The sequence below is a fragment of the Lacerta agilis genome, chromosome 6 (genome assembly GCF_009819535.1).
Source record: "Lacerta agilis isolate rLacAgi1 chromosome 6, rLacAgi1.pri, whole genome shotgun sequence".
Taxonomy (NCBI): Eukaryota; Metazoa; Chordata; class Lepidosauria; order Squamata; family Lacertidae; genus Lacerta; species Lacerta agilis.
Genome location: NC_046317.1, coordinates 8,809,606 through 8,829,967, shown reverse-complemented (window position 1 = coordinate 8,829,967; position 20,362 = coordinate 8,809,606). Strand labels below are relative to the sequence as shown.

Sequence of the window (20,362 nt, the reverse complement as noted above, 5' to 3'; positions counted from 1 at the left end):
TTTATTAAAGTCCAGTAGCTAATGAAAACAATTGCTTACATAAATGGACTTTTCCACGATATTCTAATTTTTTGAGTTTCACCTGTAGTGACTAAATCTAAGGCTAAACAGTGAGTTTATTTCTTAGAACTATTCTATAATGCCTCCTAGGCAGTGTAAAGAAAAAATGAAACAATTTAAAATGCATATCAGATGCTAGAACCATCTAAGATACAAGCTCCTGGTAGCCCAGGGAAGAGTTAAAAAGTGTAGCGCCCTGCAGGAGCTATCACTTCATTTTTTGTGGGGTTTGTTGTCGTTTTAGGCACTGCTGAAAGAAGTTCTCATTTTTGTCATTGATGAAGCTCAGTTCATGGATCCGGCCTCGTGGGACTTCCTGGAGAACTTGCTAAGCAATATTGGTATCTTTGTGGTCATGTCGTTGTCTCCGACAACCCGGAAGGGGAGACTGCCTTGCGCTGCCGCAGCGCGGCTCATGAGCAGCGAAGACACCACCTACGTTCAGCTAAGGGAGTTGACCCCTTCAGTCATTGTTCAGAAGGCCTGCCAAGATCTTGGGGTGGTCAGCATCGCCAGGGAGCTTGAGACGTAAGTGGGAAGTCCTTGTCCAGTGGATCTTTTAAATTTTTCTCTTGAACCATAACATGCTGTAAATTTTATATCCATATTCCACAGTCATTCCCATGCTTCCATATGTAGATGCGTCATGATCTAACCCTTGCTTGCAAAGCTGAAGAGAAAGTCTTGCTTGCAGTCCTACAGCCTATTAAGGATTCCTATCTACAGCAGTAAATAAGCGATTTTCACAGATCTCTGTGCGGTCTCTGTAAAATGTGGAGAAATGGATTTGTGTATTATAACCTTTGTGCTTTACATGTGTAAGCTGTTCTTAGTCGCTGTGATGATTATCTCAATAATGTTTCCTTTACAGCTTTTGTCTACAAGGAATAATAATGAGAAAGGGGCTATGATCTGAAATATTGGGGCAGATTGCAAAGTAATACTAGTTATTAACCAATTAATTTCTGGTTACACTGCTGCAGACGAACTGGCTTGTGTGTTGGGGGGAAAAAAATGAAAGGCCACTCTCATTTTCAAATTCAAGATTATGGTCTAGTCAAAGTTGTTCTCTAAGACATAGCATGGATTTCAGCAAGGCCTTTGACAAGGTGCCCCATGATATTCTTGTAAAGAAGCTGGTAAAATGCGGGCTAGACAATGCTACCATTCAGTGGATTTGTAACTGGCTGACTGACTGAACCCAAAGGGTGCTCATCAATGGCTCCTCTTCATCCTGGAGGGATGTGACTAGTGGGGTGCCACAGGGTTCTGTCTTGGGCCCAGTCTTATTCAACATCTTTATCAGTGACGTGGATGATGGGCTTGAGGGCATCCTGATCAAGTTTGCAGATGACACCAAATTGGGAGGGGTGGCTAATACCCCAGAGGACAGGATCACACCTCAAAATGACCTTAACAGATTAGAGAACTGGCCAAAGCAAACAAGATGAATTTTAACAGGGAGAAATGTAAAGTACTACACTTGGGCAAAAAAAATGAAAGGCACAAGTACAGGATGGGTGACACCTGGCTTGAGAGCAGTACATGTGAAAAGGATCTAGGAGTTTTGGTAGACCATAAACTTGACATGAGTCAACAGTGTGATGCAGCAGCTAAAAAAGCCAATGCAATTCTGGGCTGCATCAATAGGAGTACAGCATCTAGATCAAGGGAAATAATAGTACCACTGTATTCTGCTCTGGTCAGACCTCACCTGGAGTACTGTGCCCAGTTCTGGGCACCACAGTTCAAGAAGGATACTGACAAGCTGGAACGTGTTCAGAGGAGGGCAACCAAAATGGTCAAAGGCCTGGAAACGATGCCTTATGAGGAACGGCTTAGGGAGCTGGGTATGTTTAGCCTGGAGAAGAGAAGGTTAAGGGGTGACATGATAGCCATGTTCAAATATATAAAAGGATGTCATATAGAGGAGTGTGAAACGTTGTTTTCTGCTGCTCCAGAGAAGCGGACACGGAGCAATGGATTCAAACTATAAGAAAGAAGATTCCACCTAAACATTAGGAAGAACTTCCTGACAGTAAGAGCTGTTTGACAGTGGAATTTGCTGCCAAGGAGTGTCGTGGAGTCTCCTTCTTTGGAGATCTTTAAGCAGAGGCTTGACAGCCATCTGTCAGGAATGCTTTGATGGTGTTTCTTGCTTGGCCCTTGTGGTCTCTTCCAACTCTATGATTCTATGCCTTCTAATGTTCTCAAATTTCTGTCACAGCCATTTTACAATGAGGCTTTCCTGTGCTGTTATATAACAATACAGTGGTACCTTGGTTCTCGAATGGCTTGGCTCCTGAACAAATCGGCTCCCAAATGCCACAAACCCGGAAGTAAGTGTCCCGGTTTGCGAACCTTTTTTGGAAGCTGAACATCTGATGCAGCTTCCGCTTGAGTGCAGGAGGCTTCTGCAGCCAATCGGAAGTCGCACCTTGCTTTTCTAACAGTTTCAGGAGTTGAACGGACTCCCGGAATGGATTAAGTTTGAGAACCAAGGTACCATTGTACATTAATAAAATGTGTGGCAATTCAAAAAGAAGAAGAAGAAGCAGCTGTTCGCCCAGGGGTAGAGGAAGGGGGTGCAGTGGGGGCGAACCACTGCAAGTGTCTTCGCTGAGGGGGGGTTGACATTTGGCGCGCCGCCCACCCACAACTCCCAAGCCTACCCAAAGCCGTCGGGGGAAGGGGGGAGCTGTGCCACTTTGCTGGTGGCAGTCCCCCCTCCCCCCTTCATTTTGACAGCTGGGGGAGGCTTGGGAGTTGCGGGCAAGCGGCGTGCCGAATGTCCACCATCGGCGGCTTGCTCCGCCTTCGGCTGCAGGGCGCGCACGCGCCGCTCCATGCACCCGGGCAGCTATCCTACGCTTGGGAGGGCATCCTTCGCGCCCTGCCCCCCTCGGGAGCGCACCCGCCCTGGGCAGCACGGGCATATGCTCTGCTGCACTGACAAACTCTCCAGCACTACAGCAGCCAGTCAAACATCAGGAAGCTGCAAGTGAATGTGGCCTTCAAGAAAATGCATGTAGCAGCAGACACTTCTCACCAGCCACGGCCAAGAGCAATCTTCATATTTCCTGGCCCAACCCTGGGTGCTCCTGGCTTGTGCACATCTGGTCAGAGACAGTAGCATTGCCAGATGTTGCACAGCTACTGAGCTGTAGGTTTTCCTGGGGCCCAAGCGTGCCTGCAGCGTGCTACGAATCAACACAACGTTGTCCACAAGTTGCGCCTTAAATCCTGGCATTCACTTGTGACTCTCTGCCCCCAGGTTCTTAATACAAAGGAGCCACGGGAACCCATTGTACTGCGAAGAGCTTCTGCGGAACCTCCACTTGAACAACGTGCTTCAGTTCCACATGCTAGAGGAAGACGAAGACAGAGAAGACGAGTGGGACAACCTTTTCAGTAAGCGGCCGCTTATTAACTGCCGTGGATTTCTGTGCCACATCTTCTGTAGAATGACTGGCGCTAGCAATGGCTCTTCCATTTTGGCAGCATCCTAACATCTCCTTTGGGAAAGGCTCAATGACACACAGCTGGCCTGCAATGGCAGCAGGAGCCAGCCGCGCAACAAGACACAGACCAGCAGATTTTGCAGGGAAATCCAAGAGGAGTCACTGTCATCCCACAGGCAGGAAAGTCTAGCTTCCCATTTTAGGGAAGTTTTTAATGTTTGGTGTTTTATCGTGTTTTTAATATTCTGTTGGGAGCTGCCCAGAGTGGCTGTGGAAACCCAGCCTGATGGGCGGGGTTGAAATAATAAAATTGTTATTACAGTGGTACCTCTGGGTACAAAGTTAATTCGTTCCGGAGGTCCGTTCTTAACCTGAAACCGTTCTTAACCTGAGGTACCACTTTAGCTAATGGGGCCTCTTGCTGCCGCCACGCGATTTCTGTTCTCATCCTGAGGTAAAGTTCTCAACCTGAGGTACAACTTCTAGGTTAGCGGAGTCTGTAACCCCTGAGGTGTTTGTAACCCAAGGTATCACTGTAATAATAATAATAATAATAATAATAATAATAATAATAATAATAATAATAAATACCCTGCTTAGTCATGACTAAGCTTTGCTGGGACTTCTGCTTCTTTCTATTTTGGGGAGAGTAACATTCTTGCCGCTGTAGTCGCATACATGAATAAGTTTCTTTAGGTAGTTCTGTCCCTATAATTCCCAGTAGAAAAGCTTATGGATTTTTTTTTTTTACAAATGTTATTTTAAACATCCTTTTCAATTCATTATGTATCATTTCCCGGTAAGCTTTACCCTTACTATAAGACTGCCCCATATGATAAAAAGAACCTTCTTTCTCTTTAAATTCCCAATGCTTATTTGATTGAGATTTATAAATATTTGCCAATTTACTTGGTGTTAGATACCATCTATATATCATTTTCATTTAATTTTCTCTTTGATTATAACATGCTGTGAATTTTATATCCATATTCCACCATCGTTCCTATGCTTCCATGTCTATATCATGACCAATATCTATTGCCCAATGTTTCTTTGAGGATTTTACTTGCTCATCCTTTGCCTCCCATTCCAATAATATTTTACACAGCACTTTTACATTACATTCCAACAGGTCTCTCTCTCCGGTTGTGATATTTGTTCCCCAAGCTCTCGAAAACGCGGTATTTAAACCCTGTTATCTCGTTGTTCTTTCTCCGTGTAGCTGTTACTGCTCTCAAGACTCAAACCTCCATGACCTCCAGGGAGTCAGATTCATACATTTGCACCATCACACAGAACGTGAAGATGCACAACATAATGCTCCCTCCAACATTAAAAGGTGAGACATTGGGCCCATCTCTGTGAAATCCTCCCTTGTGAAAAAGTATAAGGAAGCTGTCTATGTTGCATTGTTTCTTCAGCAAAAACCATTTCAGGACTGGGGATTAGGAAAGGGAGAGAAGACGTGTCAGAGCTCTCGAAAACTCCAGCTAAACAGTGCCTTCTGCAACCAACCTTCCTTGAGATCAAACTCGGGGTTCCCCCAAAATGTCACTATTTGTGGGAGGGGTTCTAGTGTATCGTGGTGCTGTTGGTTTGTGCAACTAAAAAGGTAAAGGTAAAGGACCTAATGGTCAGGGGTACCTTTACCTTTAAAGGACCCCTGACAGTTAAATCCAGTCGCGAACGACTCTGGGGTTGTGGCACTCATCTCGCTTTACAGGCTGAGGGAGCTGGCGTTTGTCTGCAGACAGTTTTTCCAGGTCATGTGGCCAGCATGACTAAGCCACTTCTGGCGAAACCAGAGCAGAGCACGGAAGCGCCGTTTACCTTCCCGCCGGTGCGGTACCTATTCATCTACTTGCACTTTGATGTGCTTTCGAACTGCTAGGTTGGCAGGAGCTGGGACCGAGCAACGGGAGCTCACCCCGTTGTGGGGATTCAAACCGCCAACCTTCCGAATGGCAAGCCCTAGGCTCAGTGGTTTAGACCACAGCGCCACCCGCATCCCGTTTGTGCAGCTAAAGTGGATTAAAGGGCTCTGTCGCCCCAGCACAACAAATGGCTACATGACATGACAAATGAGAAGACGTATCAATACCCTGCAAGCAATTAATCATCTCACCGTCAAAGAAGAAGGAGTGTTCAACAAAGACTGGATGTAGTCTCACCACTGTAGACACATATTTGCACCATACAGCTGCAAATAAAACATTTTAATTGTGTTTTAAGTGCAATATACAAAGGACTAAGGCATTGTGTGGCCTAGGGTTGATTCCTTTAAAGGAAGAACAATTGGAAAAGGCAAGAAGAAGGCTTGGCTGCAGCTCATGTTTTGGCTGCAATGAGACAAGCCAGGAGCCTCGGTTTGGACATTGCACTACGTTGAACCATGGCTAAGCCTCTTAAATGTATAAATCTAAATCAAATAAGTGTTGGGAATGTAAAGAGAAAGAAGGTTCTTTTTATCATATGTGGTGGTCTTGTAGTAAGGTAAAGCTTACTTGGGAACGATATATAATGAAAGCTCTTTAAAAAAAAATTACGGTGGTACCTCGGGTTACATGCGCTTCAGGTTACATACGCTTCAGGTTACAAACTCCGCTTACCCAGAAATAACGCTTCAGGTTAAGAACTTTGCTTCAGGATAAGAACAGAAATTGTGCTCTGGCGGTGCAGCAGCAGCGGGAGGCCCAATTAGCTAAAGTGGTGCTTCAGGTTAAGAACAGTTTCAGGTTAGGAACGGACCTCCAGAATGAATTAAGTACATAACCAGAGGTACCACTGTATAGGGATAGAACTACCCAACCTGTATAGAAATTTATTCATGTATGCAACTACAGCGGCATGAATGTTCCTTGCCCCCAAATGGAAAGAAGCAGAAGTCCCAGCAAAGGAAGAATGGATACAAAAACTTATGGAATATGCAGAAATGGCGGAACTTACCGGGAAAATAAGAAATCAAGATAACAAATTTTTTATGAAAGAATGGAAATGGTTTATTGAATATTTACAGACAAATTGTAAACTAGAAAAACATAAATATTTTTTTTAAAGATACTAAAAGTGTGACTGCCCCTGCCCATTTTCTCCTGATGATTCCCCCCCCTTTTGTTAAAAGGATTGTACAATAAGTGAAATGTGTAAACTTGAAAAGTACAAATAAATAAAATGGAAACTGAAAAAAAGAACCATGACTAAGCCTCTCATAGCAAGGGAGGGCATTACCGTAAATGTGTTTTTAGCCAGCTGAGTTTCTTTGTACAAATTATATAAGTCAAGGATTTTAGACAAAATATCCAGCTTGCCTCTCCGATAAAGTTGACATTTGATTGTGCTATTCATCCTTCAGTGGCGTTTTTAATGTTGACCTGTTTTCTCACTTCATGGCTTAATTTTTTTTCCTGTCTAGGGATTGCTCTGGCTGAGTTGGACAACATGAACCCTTCTGAGCAGATGGTGGTGAAATGTGCAGCTATTATTGGTGTGACCTTCTCTACAGAGTTGCTGTTTCACATCCTCCCTGAATGGACCAAGATGAAGATGAACCAGACATTAGCAGCTCTGGTGGAATCTCACATCTTCAAGTGTTTTAGTGAAAGGAAAGAAATGAACACCAGCCAAATTCAGGACGAACTTTCCAATGAGCTCTGCTTCTTCTCCGAAGCTGTGAAATCAATGGGACAAGAGTCCGGTAAGCGCATTCCTGGGAAACTGATGCTATCCAGAATATTCCAAGTTGGCTACTCGAAAGGAAAAGGATGATTTCACAAGATCTTGGGTGTTTCTATACGTGCATTTCATGTCGAACTGGTTCGAATCCCTGCAACGGGGTGAGCTCCCGTTGCTCGGTCCCTGCTCCTGTCAACCTAGCAGTTCGAAAGCACGTCAAAGTGCAAGTAGATAAATAGGTACCACTCCGGCGGGAAGGTAAACGGCGTTTCCGTGCACTGCTCTGGTTCTCCAGAAGCGGCTTAGTCATGCTGGTCACATGACCCGGAAGCTGTACGCCGGCTCCCTTGGCCAGTAACGCAAGATGAGCGCCGCAACCCCGGAGTTGGACACGACTGAACCTAATGGTCAGGGGTTCCTTTACCTTTACCTTTATGAGAGATGTTAGGAGACATCTCCCATTCCTCTCAACCCCAGAGTCATCCGCGAATGGACCTAATGGACAGGGGTCCCTTTACCTTTACCCTTTTAAACTCTGTATATATTAGTGGCTTAAAACACAGTGAGGCTGCTTTCCCTTGCTGTGTTTCAAGATGCATTTTCCTATTGCAGCACACACTAGGGTGTGTGGGGAAGCCCAGCCAGATGGGCAGGGTAGAAATAATAAATTATTATTACCAGAGAGGGAGCAGAAATGAGAGCAGGGATGTCTTCGCAATACCTGATTCTCTGAGCCTGAAACACAACAACTTGCATATAAACGCAGACTTGCCACGGACAAATTCAATGATATTTGGAACCCATTCTTACAAATACTGTAATAGGTTAAGATCTGGTGAAGTACAATAATATTAATTTAAGTTTGGTGATTGCAACTAATCACCAAACTTAAAACCGTGGAGAAACCTGGTCTGAACAAAGACATTGGATTCTCATCTCATTATACATGATGACAAAGCTATCTTTAGCTATCTCACCCCTTGCCTTTCCCTGTAAGACCCTGTAAAAATTGCAGTCGTTGTCAACAGGTTTTCCACACCTATCAGCTGATCACCCATTCCCACCACCCTTCTGAGTAATACCCCTCCCCACTCACTCACTATATTTAAGGGTCTGGTGACTTCCGTTTCAGTGTATCTGAAGAAGTGTGCATGCACACGAAAGCTCATACCAAGAACAAACTTAGTTGGTCTCTAAGGTGCTACTGGAAGGAATTTTTTATTTTATTTTGTTTTGACTATGGCAGACCAACACGGCTACCTACCTGTAATAATAACCTTGTAAAATATACAGTTGTGGGGTGTCCCCCCAGCTCCCCCCTTTATTTTCCCTTCTACATGGGTTCTGATTCTCTTTTTCTGTCTTTTATTTACGTCTCACAGTGTGTAGTGCACATATAATTATGTACTTTTGAACTTTCAATAAAGATGTTATAAATAATAATAATAATAATAATAATAATAATAATAATAATAATAATAATAATAATAGAGCTGAGAGCAAACCCCGCCTTGCCTTTCAGATCTTGGAATGGTCATTGCCAAGAGGCTCAAGCAAGAGGAGTCCATAATGCAGTGTAAAGTCATGGGGTTTTGCACGCCCCTGCTGCAAGAAGCAGCTTACGAGCTGTGGCTTAAGAGCCAGAAGAGAGCCCTGCATCTCAAATGCGCCAGCTACCTGGAGTTCCAGGCTCACCGATGCCTGTGCTGCGGAGGAGGAGACTTCATTCCCTTCCACCGCTATGCCGTGGAAGGCATGCTGCACAACATAGACCCGCAGGGCACGAAAGCGAAGGGCAGCAAGGAAAGTGTCCTGAACGAGGCCGCCTCGGTCCTCGTTTCCGAAACGCTGAAAAAACTGGAGCAAGCAGATCAAGGAGGTAAAAGCCATGCCCTTAGCAGGTGCTAAAACTCTGATGGCGCTTGAAGGACAGGAGTGTTTGGGTGCGAGTGTAGTCACTTTGCAGAGAGCCCACAGGGCAGGAAGTAATCTGTAACGGACGGAAACTCAAGGGATCAGTTGAAGTCACTGAGAGCACTGTTGTCAGGGACTGGGCAGAGGAGGAATGGTGGAGACTGCCTCCCCATCCTGACCCTTCCAGGGAAGAGGAAGAAGATAATACAGATTTACAACAGGGGTTTGAGGGAGGTTGCAGCTCAGCGGCAGACGAGGGGGAAAGCTGGGAAATCATGGGACAGCCGGGACAACACCCGGCTGACACATTGTCATTAGAAACCATCCCAGGCCCTCCATCTCCCAGAACCTGGTGAGCCTTAAAAGTAGGAGAGCAAAAAGCTCAAAGACAAAGGGCATGTAGCAGGACCCATAAAGGACAGGATAAGAATGACAAATGAGGAAGTAAGAAAGACAGGGGGTGGAGATTCACTCGGGACAACACCAGTATCCAAGAGGTTGGGTTCTATAGCCTCTCTCTGTAATATTGAAATAAAAAGGACGGTAAGAAATGTTCCCTTGTCTTTATACTTTCCTGGTCAACCAGCCGGGAGCCGCTGACAGCACACTGACAACTGTAGATGAAAGGTAAAGATAGAAACAAAAATAGAAAATGGGATGGCCTTCAAAGGTATCTAGTCCAACTCCATTAACTGTGATCTGTTGTTTATAAACTGCTTAATATATTAAACATATCTATGTGCTGTGTAATATATATGCCTATTATCTATGCTTTGGGACCACCAGCTTTGTGCTGTGGCCCTGCTTCACCCACCACCAGTATACAGCCCCCTCATGGGGACATGGTCCCCCTAGGAGCAAAAGGCTCCCCATCCCTCTGTAGCATAACCTGCAGTGTAGCCCAGAGTTTGTACTGATGCTAAATACAAATGCGAGAAGTATTCACATCAGCTCCTGTCTCCCTTTAGCAGCGGGTATGAATGAAGATGTCTCAGTGTTGGTTCCGTTCAGTTCTTCAGTCAGCACCGCAGTATCTTTCCCAACATCAGAATCAGGTAAAACTCCTTCTGGAAGTTTTATATTGATTGGAGGATGAATGGGATTGCATGATGTAAAAATTCGGGGTTTGGCTTTTGCTGTCCAACTCCCCATGGGGCTCTGAGTCCCATATGTCCATGATCGGTCAGAGAAGAATGGATGGAGGCAGGATCCGGTGGAAAGCAAGGCAGATCTTTATTTTTCTGTTGCAACAGAGTTCTCCCTCCTCCTTCCAAGAAGGGAGAGACCCTGAGCAAAAGTGTGCAGGAACTTTTAAAGACTTTTGACATTGCCCAACCCCCTTAGCCAAAGACCACCCCAAAATCATCATACGTACATCATTGGAGGCGGGTCTATAGCAGAAATCCTCTCTGCCAGGATACCTCATAATGGTCGCTGGTTGCATTACCTGGGCAGCTTGGCCAATCCAGGTCACAGGCTCACCCTATCCATACACAAATACGCCCCTAAGACAGGATTTGTAAGCGAAAAGACAATGAGAAGGCTTTCCCCATTTGCCTCCCTTACTGCAGAGGGATATTTGAGGTCATTGGGAGAGACAAAATGGCTTCAGGACTGCTCTCCTGCACTATTTCAGGCACATGGCTTATATGTTTAGATATGTGTGCATTTATGAATATTTATTCTATATTTGAGACCTTAAAATTATTGTAACAGCAGATGGAATGCAGGGTGATGGGAACATAAAAGACAACTGATCTTCAACAGTGGGCTCACACAACCTGTTGAGTATAGTAATGTCACTATTTTGAATCTCTCCCTTACGGAGAAGAGTACAAGATTCTTGGTCCCTCTGCTGAGCAACTTGAGAATTTTCAACAAGCTCAGAACACGTCAGCTGCCCCAACCAGCATCCCTGATATTGGCACCGACTAAATGTCTCAGATGACCATGTTCTTGCTAAGCTCTGCTGAGCAACTAAGGACAGGTGGCTGGGCACAAAAGTGTTGTGATAAACCTAGGGCTTATAATCTCCAAATGGAGAAACAGTTAGCCCTCAGTCCATGCGAACTAAGAAATTGGATCTTTGATCAGGATGCCAACCAAGACAGAGCATTTATTATGGCTGCCCGTTATTCTGTTTGGTACCCCCAAATCAAGATCATCCACTTAAAGCCCCATTACCTTGAGACACTGACCCTGCTGCTTTGCCCCTTATATTCAATGCCCAGGAAAAAAAATTTTTTATCCCCTGTTCTTGACTGTCTCTCAGGATGATACCCCAGGAGGGGACGCTTCAGCTCCTAGCTGATAAAGACCTACAGATTACACACCTGGTAGCCAAATTTGCTCTGGCACCTAAGAAGCTCCATTCTGGATATGTTAATGCTCTCCAATTTTAAAGTTTTATGCTGTAAACTTTTTATAGGGTATATCATGCAATTTCAGAGGGCAGCCTTGCCTTGCCCTCTGCTATGCATTGTAGTGGCCTTTGGTTATGCACAATAAACTGATTGAAAACCAGTGTCCCATAACCAAGAAACAGCAATGTTAATGCAGGTACCGAGAGATGCTAGTAGGCTTAACACTGGACTTATTCTTTAATTTTGTTTGCTTTACAGCACACCTATCCAGCAGTAAACAGTCTGCTTCAGAATACTTTCTAGGATCAAGTAACGGTAAACGGATTTCACCGAAACCCCAGATGTACATACACAATTAACCGCTTTCTTGAATGATGGAATCATATCAGATGCATCTTTCATTGCTTCCTTTTCCTCCCTCAGAATTTCTTGTCTCTGACAGCTGGAAGGAAAGTACCGGTAGAATCGCAAGACGCGTTCTTAGCAAAGGTAGGCTCAACTGTATTTAACAGTTCACGACTGAAAAATCTCCATGTGATGCTTCCACACACACACACACACACACACATACCCCATCCAAATGAATGCTTGGTTTAGTCTCATTTATACCTATGAATTCAATTCCTTTTCTTACTTAACAAGAAACCATAACGTGTGCAGCAAAGCATTTATCATTCTTCCCTTCCCTTCCTTTTCTAGAAGAGCTTCAGTGGAAAACCAGCTTTCAAGATTCCTTTAGGTTCGATGAAAAGAACTTCTATATTCCTTGGCATTCTGCTATGACGGGGGCACTTTTAAGGGCCTAAGGATCTCTCTTATATGAAATCAGAGTAATAGTTCATCTTGCCCAGTACTAAAAGCGTTGGCTGGTATTTGTTATTATATCTTGGTTGATCAACTGGGGGGGGGGTCTTTTTCAGCTCTGTTAACCTGAGAGCCCTTAGTTTAGGGCAGGGGTCAGCAACCTTCGGCTCTCCAGATGTTTCGGACTACAATTCCCATCATCCCTGACCACTGGTCCTGTTAGCTAGGGATCATGGGAGTTGTAGGCCAAAACATCTGGAGAGCCGAAGGTTGCCTATGCCTGGTTTAGGGATAACGTAGGGGATTAAATAAGAAGCCCACTGCTTCAACTCTGGCAAAAACTATGGGTTGTCACTGTCAGAAGACTACCAGAGGTTGTCTACTAAGAGTCAGAAAATAGAGAGCTTACTACAGGCAGGGCTTTTTGCCATCCGTGAATCCATATCTGATGTATCTTGGCAGATTTAGAACCGGCTGCAGTTTTCCAAGAAATTCAGTGTTCCTTTTCCTTGACTGTATTTCACCACCATTTCTCCAAAGAGTACAATGCAGCTTAGGGCAGAACTAAAGATCTGGGAGACACAGGGCAGCCTGCTCCCCGTGATTTGGTGCAACTCATCACTTGATGTGACATTGCTACTCCCTGCCCCCCCTCCCCAAGTTGTAATGATGTGCAGCAGAGATGGGGAAACTCATGATATGATTGTGTCACCATAAATATGGCGGAGTGAGCTTCCCTAGAGGTTAGAATTGGGGACTCGGCTCTTTTCATCTGAAATTGCTCAGTTTTCTATTTTTACTCAAAAGATGGTTCAGTCACAATATAGTAAAATATTTTGTCGACTTTTCAGTCCCAGGTTTTCTTTTAAAGCCATTCTCTAGTAATCATCTTTTTTCTTCATAACCCCAAAATATACTTTCCTCTCTCCACAGGTTTCTTTGAACCCCACTGCCCCCTTTCCTTCCCTCTCTCCCTTCCCTAGCACGCTTTATCTTCCCTGATAGTTCTGTACTTTTCACTTTTTCATCTCATCTCTCCCCCCACCTCACCCCGTTTCTTCATGGTTTCCCTTATGCCCTATTTCTCAGGCGCTCCCCCTTTTTCTCTGTATCTGCGACTACCTAATTAACTATTAACTTCCTGCTCTGCTGCAAAGCAGTCGTGTGGTTTGGAGTGTCGCAGGGTTCTATCTTGGACCCGTTGTTTTTTCAGCGCCTTTATAAATGACTTGGATGCAGGAATCGTGGGGACGGTCATCGAATTTGCAGATGACACCCAACTGGGAGGGGTAGCTAATGGCGCAGAAGACAGAATCGGGATTCAAAAGGACTTTAACAGACTAGAGAACTGGGCCACAACGAATTTGAGTAGGGACAAATGTCAGATTCTTAACTTAAGTCAGGAAGAACCAGATGCACAAATATAGGATAGGGGGCACCTGCCTTACTAGCGGTACATGTGAAAAGGATCTAGGGGTCTTGGTAGACCACAAGCTTAAAATGAGTCAACAGTGTGATGCAGCAGCAAAAAAAGCTAATAATATTCTAGGCTGCATCAACAGAAGTCTAGTGTCCAGGTCAAGGGAAGTAATAGTGCTCTTCTGCCTTGGTCAGACCACACTTGGGAGTCCTGTGTCCAATTCTGGGCATCACAGTTTAAGAAGGATGTTGACAAGCTGGAATGTGTGCAGAGGAGGGCTGCTAAGATGATCACAGGTCTGGAAACTAAGCCTTATGAGGAACGGTTGAAGGAGCTGGCTATATTAGTGCAAATATACAGAAATGCATATACCAATATTAGGCAAAAGCGCAAATAAGAATGTTGATTAGGAGAAATTTGCGCATGAAGGCTGATGAATTTTCATGAGATTCTTTTAACTGGAGGAAGCAGCAACTTGGATTTTCCACCAATTGCTGTTTGCTCCAATTCAGCCGTAAAGAGCTGGTTTTCATGGGGAAAGCATTGGGGAGTCTCGGACCTGGACCTGGAAAGTCTGGACTTTTGCCCTGAGGAGCAAAGGTTTTATTTATTTAATTTTTGAAAAGTTCAAAAAGTACATAATTATATGTACAACTAAACATGATGAGATGTAAATAAAAGAGGGGAGGAAACAGCACCTATGTAGAAGGGAAAATAAAAGGGGCATGGGAAATAAAAACCCCAAAACGTTATACTTTACAAAGTGGTTATTGTACTTCACCAGATCTCAACCTATTACAGTATTTGTAAGAGTGGTGTCAGGAGCTGGCCAGCTTGGTCCAGCTTGAGAAAACAACACACAGGCGGTAATTTACAGGCGATTTATTGCATACAAGCAATTAGCCTCTGTCCGCTCTCTCCCAGAGCATCCATAAATCATGATCACGTTGAGTCTTCTGAAGAATACTTCCGGCTCCTGCAGAATATTCTGAACTTTCTCCCCTTACGTTTATTGACTTTCCTTCTGTCTTTGACCCTTTCCATTTGCCTCGTTTTTGGACCCTTTCCATTTTAGTTTTTCCTCCTCTTCCGGTGAGGAATTCCTCTTCCCCACTTGTGCTGTGAGAGATTGAGATTCTTCAGAGAGCTGGCTCTCATCCAGCCCGCTTTCATTCTGCATTCCTAATGGCTTCAGAAAGGGGAGGCTAGCTGCCTGAGAAATCTGCCAGTCTCCCTGTCCTTCCTCTGCCTGCCCACTTTCTAGCTCCGGCTACTCTTACGATTTTGGGCTGTCATGTTCATGATAAGTGGATTCCAAATATCATTGAATTTGTCCATGACAAGTCTGCATTTATATGCAAGTTGTTCATGCATTGTGAGTTTGTATAAGTCTTCAATCCAACCGTAGAAGGGAGCCACACTTTTATTTTTCCAGTTCTTCAGTATTAGTCTTTTTGCCCATGGTAAGGGCACGGAGAGTCCACTTGTATTGTCCTTTAGTAAGGTTCCATGTGCTGGGCATATAATTCAAAAGGATATTTTGCTCTGTAAAGGTAAGGTTGTTCCGTACACTTCTGTTGATAGTTTCAGTTACCTTCTGCCAAAAATCTTTCCACATAGGACAATGAAAAGATACATATTTTAGAGAAGCGTTATCCCTATTGCATCTTCAACAATGAGATACCGTAGATCAGTGGTGTCCAAACTTTTTTCAAAGAGCGCCATATTTGATGAAGTGAAGGGCCGTGAGGGCTGACCAAAGGGCCAGCCAATGTTGTTGACCTTTTTTTAGGATCGAAGTTGTGGAGGTTTTTTTAATTATTTTACCGCAAAGTTGTTGAGCTTTTTTAAGATTGGAGTTGTGGAGGTTTCTTTTAGGATTTTACCCCAGGAAATAAACTGCCACAGGGGCCAGATTAAACCGACCAGCGGGCCGGATTAGGCCCCCGAAACGGACTTTGGACACGCCTGCCTTAGATAGTCTTTTTTTAAACAAACGTAATGGGGTCCAGTATATTCTAAATATCAGAAATGTGGAGCAAATGTAAGTGTGGTCTTTCTGCCCTGGGTTGAGGAGCCAAGCATACATTAGGAGTTGGTGAGATTTCCCCTCCACTGTCCCCATTTGGTCAGAGCGGAAGATACAGAAATGAAGTTTTTAGAGAGGATGGATGAAATCATCATGCTTACTGAGATGGGCAAGAAAAGAATCGGGAACTTGAGATCCTGTGAATGTGAAGAGATTGTGGAGTACATCCTCGTTCCTTTGTCTCAACACTGTGTGGCTGTGGAAGATACCGCTCGGGCCCTTTATTACTTGTTGGAGTCTGCATGTGGTTATGTCCTCCTTTCTAACAATTATATGGTGAGTAAGACCTCCTCAATCTTCCCCACTCCAGCTGCACATGTCCTTCATCCCTCTCTCCTTCCTGGTTTGGTCCTATATTGTCATACTTCAGTGGGGGTTGTGGTTGGAGGTCCGAGTCTATGCATTTAAATGACCCTCCTGCCGTTTTCTTAACCACTAGACAGTTGGGGGATAAGGGCCACAGATGTGGACCCTCTGGTGTCAGCTTATGTTCGTTCTTTTTGGCCAGTCTACTTCTAAGTATGTCTAATTTTTCCAAGATTTCATTTTGAGCTGGAGACTGAAGTGACCAGATGCGGTTTATTAGAACTCGTTCCTCCTCAGAGACAGAGTCCTCATTGTCTCTTGTAGCAAATTGAGAGTCAGCACAGGTTATATCTTTTCTTTTTGCAATTAATGGGTCTTGTAAATAGTGGCCCCTCTGGCTCGTTTGGTATCTGTTTTGTTGTTTGAATTTCCCCCCTTTTTGATCCTCCACGTCTCGTGTCTTAGCACTCCTGGGAGCCACGAGGGGAGCTATTGGTGCTCTATTTTCAAAAATTCTTAGCAGCTCGAATCCTTCGTTTTTAAATAGTTTAAAATAGTTTTTCGGCTCTGAAGATGTAATTTGCTAAATTGTAATCTAGAAACGTAATCAGGGCTCGTACCAAGTTACCTCCTCGGTATAAATACTCTACGGCAGCAATACCAACCTCTCTCCTCCTCCCCTCTCTCCTTCTCCACAGTCAGAGGCTACCCTAAATGCACAACATTGCATGTGTTAAGTTTTGTGAAAGTCCAAGCCGCAGGATAGTGACAGGGCAAAACTGTGTATGATAGAAGTTTGTACTCTTATTTGTAGTGCCATGTGGGGAACAGAACCGTTGCTAGTTTTATTTTACTCTACTGCGGGGCAGTTTCCCACGCTTGGTGAGTTTGCTCCCTCTCTTCTGTTGGCTGAGTGGGTGAGAGGGTCAGTTTTGTCAATGGACAAAAAAGGCTTGGGCTTGGGCAACTATTCGAGCCTTGCAGGACCAGGCACCGGGCTCCCTGTACCCCAACCAATATAAATAAGAGACTGGTTTTAGGTCAAAACAGGCCACAACATTATTGAATACAGATGAAAGAGGTTTGGCATGGACATGGGACAATCTAAATACTTCTGGCCCGCTCACCGGAAGTGATGTGTGGTCAATCCAGGCGGGTGTTCCCAAGACTTACATCCAATAGGGTGACCTCTGCAGGGACCGCTGTCTGAGGGAGTGCCATCCACTCCCCCCCGGATCCCTTTAGCGGGATACCCCAGCGTTTGGAGGGGCAGGCGGAGACTACAACCTCCCCTCCATCCAAAACAAAGGATTGCCCCAATGCCCAATCAGTTGTGAAGATTGCTATGAGGTAGGCAAAACCACCGGGTCAAAGCCAATTAGCTCAGTGGGCAAATTCCTACCCGGCCCTATCAAGTGGCAATGACTGTAGCTACAGCAAAATCATTGACTACCAACTTAAACCGAGGGTGACTGGTTTGGTGCGGTGACCTGGTGAAGGAACAAACAGGCAGTGCCCCAGGTGGTAGGCTGCTTAAATGGGCAAGGGGCAGACCCGAGGGAAGCCCATTCACTCTGTCGGCTCTGCGCCCTGGCACAGCCCTAATCTCAGCCTGCAGCCCCATTCGCCAAAGCAGGATGTAGGCTAGGATCTGGTTTCCGATAGGCGGTGGCAGCATAAGCCCCTGCCGCCTATCAGGAAGGGCACTGAAGTCCCAGTTCCCTCTTTGGGGCTCCAGTGAAGCCTCTGCCATTCCACAATGCCACCGCACTAAGAGGGGTTAGCGGACTTGTCAGAAAGGCAAAGAGAAAATCTTGCCCCCTCACCCGTTTCCCCGTACTCCTCTGGTGAATGGAGAGTGTGTGCGTTGAGCTCAACCCCAGATGCACCAGAATATGGGCAAGGGATGGGTGTAAACAGGGATCAAGGAAGTAAATATTCTATTCTGTGTTGTCCTTCTTTGAGGCTTTTACATATCTGAACACAGCAGACCTCATGCTGAAATCTGTGAGATCCAAGCAAAGAAACATTAGCTTCTTTGAGGAGTCAGTATTGCACAGCCTCAAGGGAGAGGTAAGAGGACCTTCTGGATTTGGTTGATACGGAGAGGGTGGAGATTTTGAAGTCCGAAGCCCTACATGGCTTGGGTCCAGGCTTTCTAGAAGACTGTATTCCTCCATAGGAACCTCCCTGGGCTCTGAGATCTTCAGGGGACACCTGTCTTTTGGTCCTGCCACCCTCACAAGCACCCTGGGGGTGGGGGCCTTTGTGGGAATGTTCAGGGATGCAGGAGAGGTTATATTGTCTAATATATCCTATTCCAACGTGTGTTTACAAGTTCAATAATATCAGCAGAGTTTACATTCCCCTTTTAAACACACAGCAGATGTTTGCTCAGGTTCGCTAAAACCTCTATAATAATATTGTCCTGGTATTTCCCCCTTTATTCCCTCCTAAAAGATAAGACACAACACAGTCTTCTATAAAGGTATAAAAAGAGTTTACTTACACATCTGTTCACAAAAGGATCCCAGAAGGCAGACTTAAGCTTAGTGAAGTTACATACAGTATTTGGAGACTATTCCATATGGGAGATAGTTCCTTCTCCTCTCTTGGCTGAGAGCATCTTTGGCTAAGAAGATGTTGCTTGCTTGAGAGCGAAGTCAGGGAGAGAGATGGCATCTGGCCTCACCTGCACATGTGAGGCCACACCCACCTCCAGTCACATGCAAAGCAAGTCTGTCCCAGCCCAGGAGAAACAGGAAGTTCTGACTGGCCGGATCAGACATCCGCTTTCTATATCCACTCTAGGGATGTTGTACTTGACTGCTCCCGTGTTTCACATCCCACAGCCTTCTCAGTGGCTACTCCCAGACTCTTGAACTCCCTCCCTAGAGATGCCTGACTGGTTCCTTCCTTGTTGTCACTTCACCAGCGGGTGAAAACCTCCTTCTTCCAACAGCCTTTTGGGAGCTGACTGCTTTTAATGAGGGGGCTGATGCTGTGCTTTTTAAATTGCATTTATTTGTATGGCTTTAATAGATCTTACACACATGCACAAACACACACTTAATTCTATTCTATTAGTTTTTAATGGTTGGTCTGCATGCAGAACTAACAATGTGCACCTTATCACTTGGTGCACACATGCCCATGGAGATGGCCTGAGGGTTAGAGCTATGGGGCTTCCCTTTCTTCTCAAGTATGACCCCTTTCCCCACATTTCTATTTTTAAATCAATCCATCATTTCCTACCCAGTTGCTCAGTCAGAAGTCTTGTGCAGGCCGAGATGTAAATTCCACTCAAGTTATTTGTTAAAATTGAAATTACTATTCATTAAGCAGTGAAGGATTTTAAAAATAGCAGCCTTCTCAATTCTTAAAAATCAAATTGGTTAATACTGGACAGTATGGGCAGAAAGCCACTGCCCTGTGGATGACCGGTGACCTTTTTGCTCCTCCCACAAGCTGTTTCTCCACCCCCATAGGAACTAATGGAGCCACTAATTCACATGGAGGCAGGAAAAAGACAGTGCAATGGCAAAATCAGATAACAGAATCATAGAATTGTAGAGTTGGAAAGGGGCACGAGGATCATCTAGTCCAACTCTCTGCAGTGGAGGAATATTTCATCCAATGCAGGGCTCGAACCCACGACCCGGAGATTAAGAGTCTTGTGCTCCACCAACTGATCTATCCCTCATGGTGGGGTTGAGGGTAACCCATCTCTTGGGCATTCCACACTGGGATAACCTTCAGCTCCCATCCTTTGAATAAGCTCCTTCTTTTTCTCACCCCCTCTGGGAAAACTGGCTACAATAGTTCCTACAGAAGTCGTTGCTGCTGTGCGGTGAGCAGAGCTGCTGGACACCCCACGATTTTGTTTTATGAACAACTTCACTCTGCTTCTTGTGGTCACATACTCGCAATCGCTGTATAGGCAACATAATAATAATAATAATAATAATAATAATAATAATAATAATAATTTATTATTTGTACCCCGCCCATCTGGCTGGGTCTCCCCAGCCACTCTGGGCGGCTTCCACCAAACATTAAAATACATTTAAAATATCACAATTTAAAAACTTCCCTAAACAGGGCTGCCTTCAGGTGTTTTCTGAACATGGATTATCATGGCCAAACATTATTTCCGTTGGAGTCTTGCTGCACAAATGCAATACTCCTTGCCCCATATCAACCCACCCCCACGAAAAGTGTTAGCAAACGTCCCGCCCGGGGCAAGTTGTGAGACTGACCCCCCAGGCAGGGA

General features: G+C 44.9%; 1 protein-coding gene across 1 annotated transcript in view; it reads left to right on the top strand.

Moving 5' to 3' along the window:
* The window catches only part of ADCY10 (adenylate cyclase 10), a 65,638-nt gene that overhangs the window by 30,185 nt on the left and 15,091 nt on the right, over positions 1-20,362 (top strand). Inside the window, exons 16-23 of the mRNA XM_033151078.1 lie at positions 305-588; positions 3,335-3,471; positions 4,744-4,860; positions 6,934-7,215; positions 8,716-9,072; positions 12,170-12,209; positions 15,828-16,059; positions 18,055-18,162. Of these exons, the coding sequence (XP_033006969.1) occupies positions 305-588; positions 3,335-3,471; positions 4,744-4,860; positions 6,934-7,215; positions 8,716-9,072; positions 12,170-12,209; positions 15,828-16,059; positions 18,055-18,162 (1,557 nt within the window). The remainder of the gene's footprint in view (positions 1-304; positions 589-3,334; positions 3,472-4,743; positions 4,861-6,933; positions 7,216-8,715; positions 9,073-12,169; positions 12,210-15,827; positions 16,060-18,054; positions 18,163-20,362) is intronic.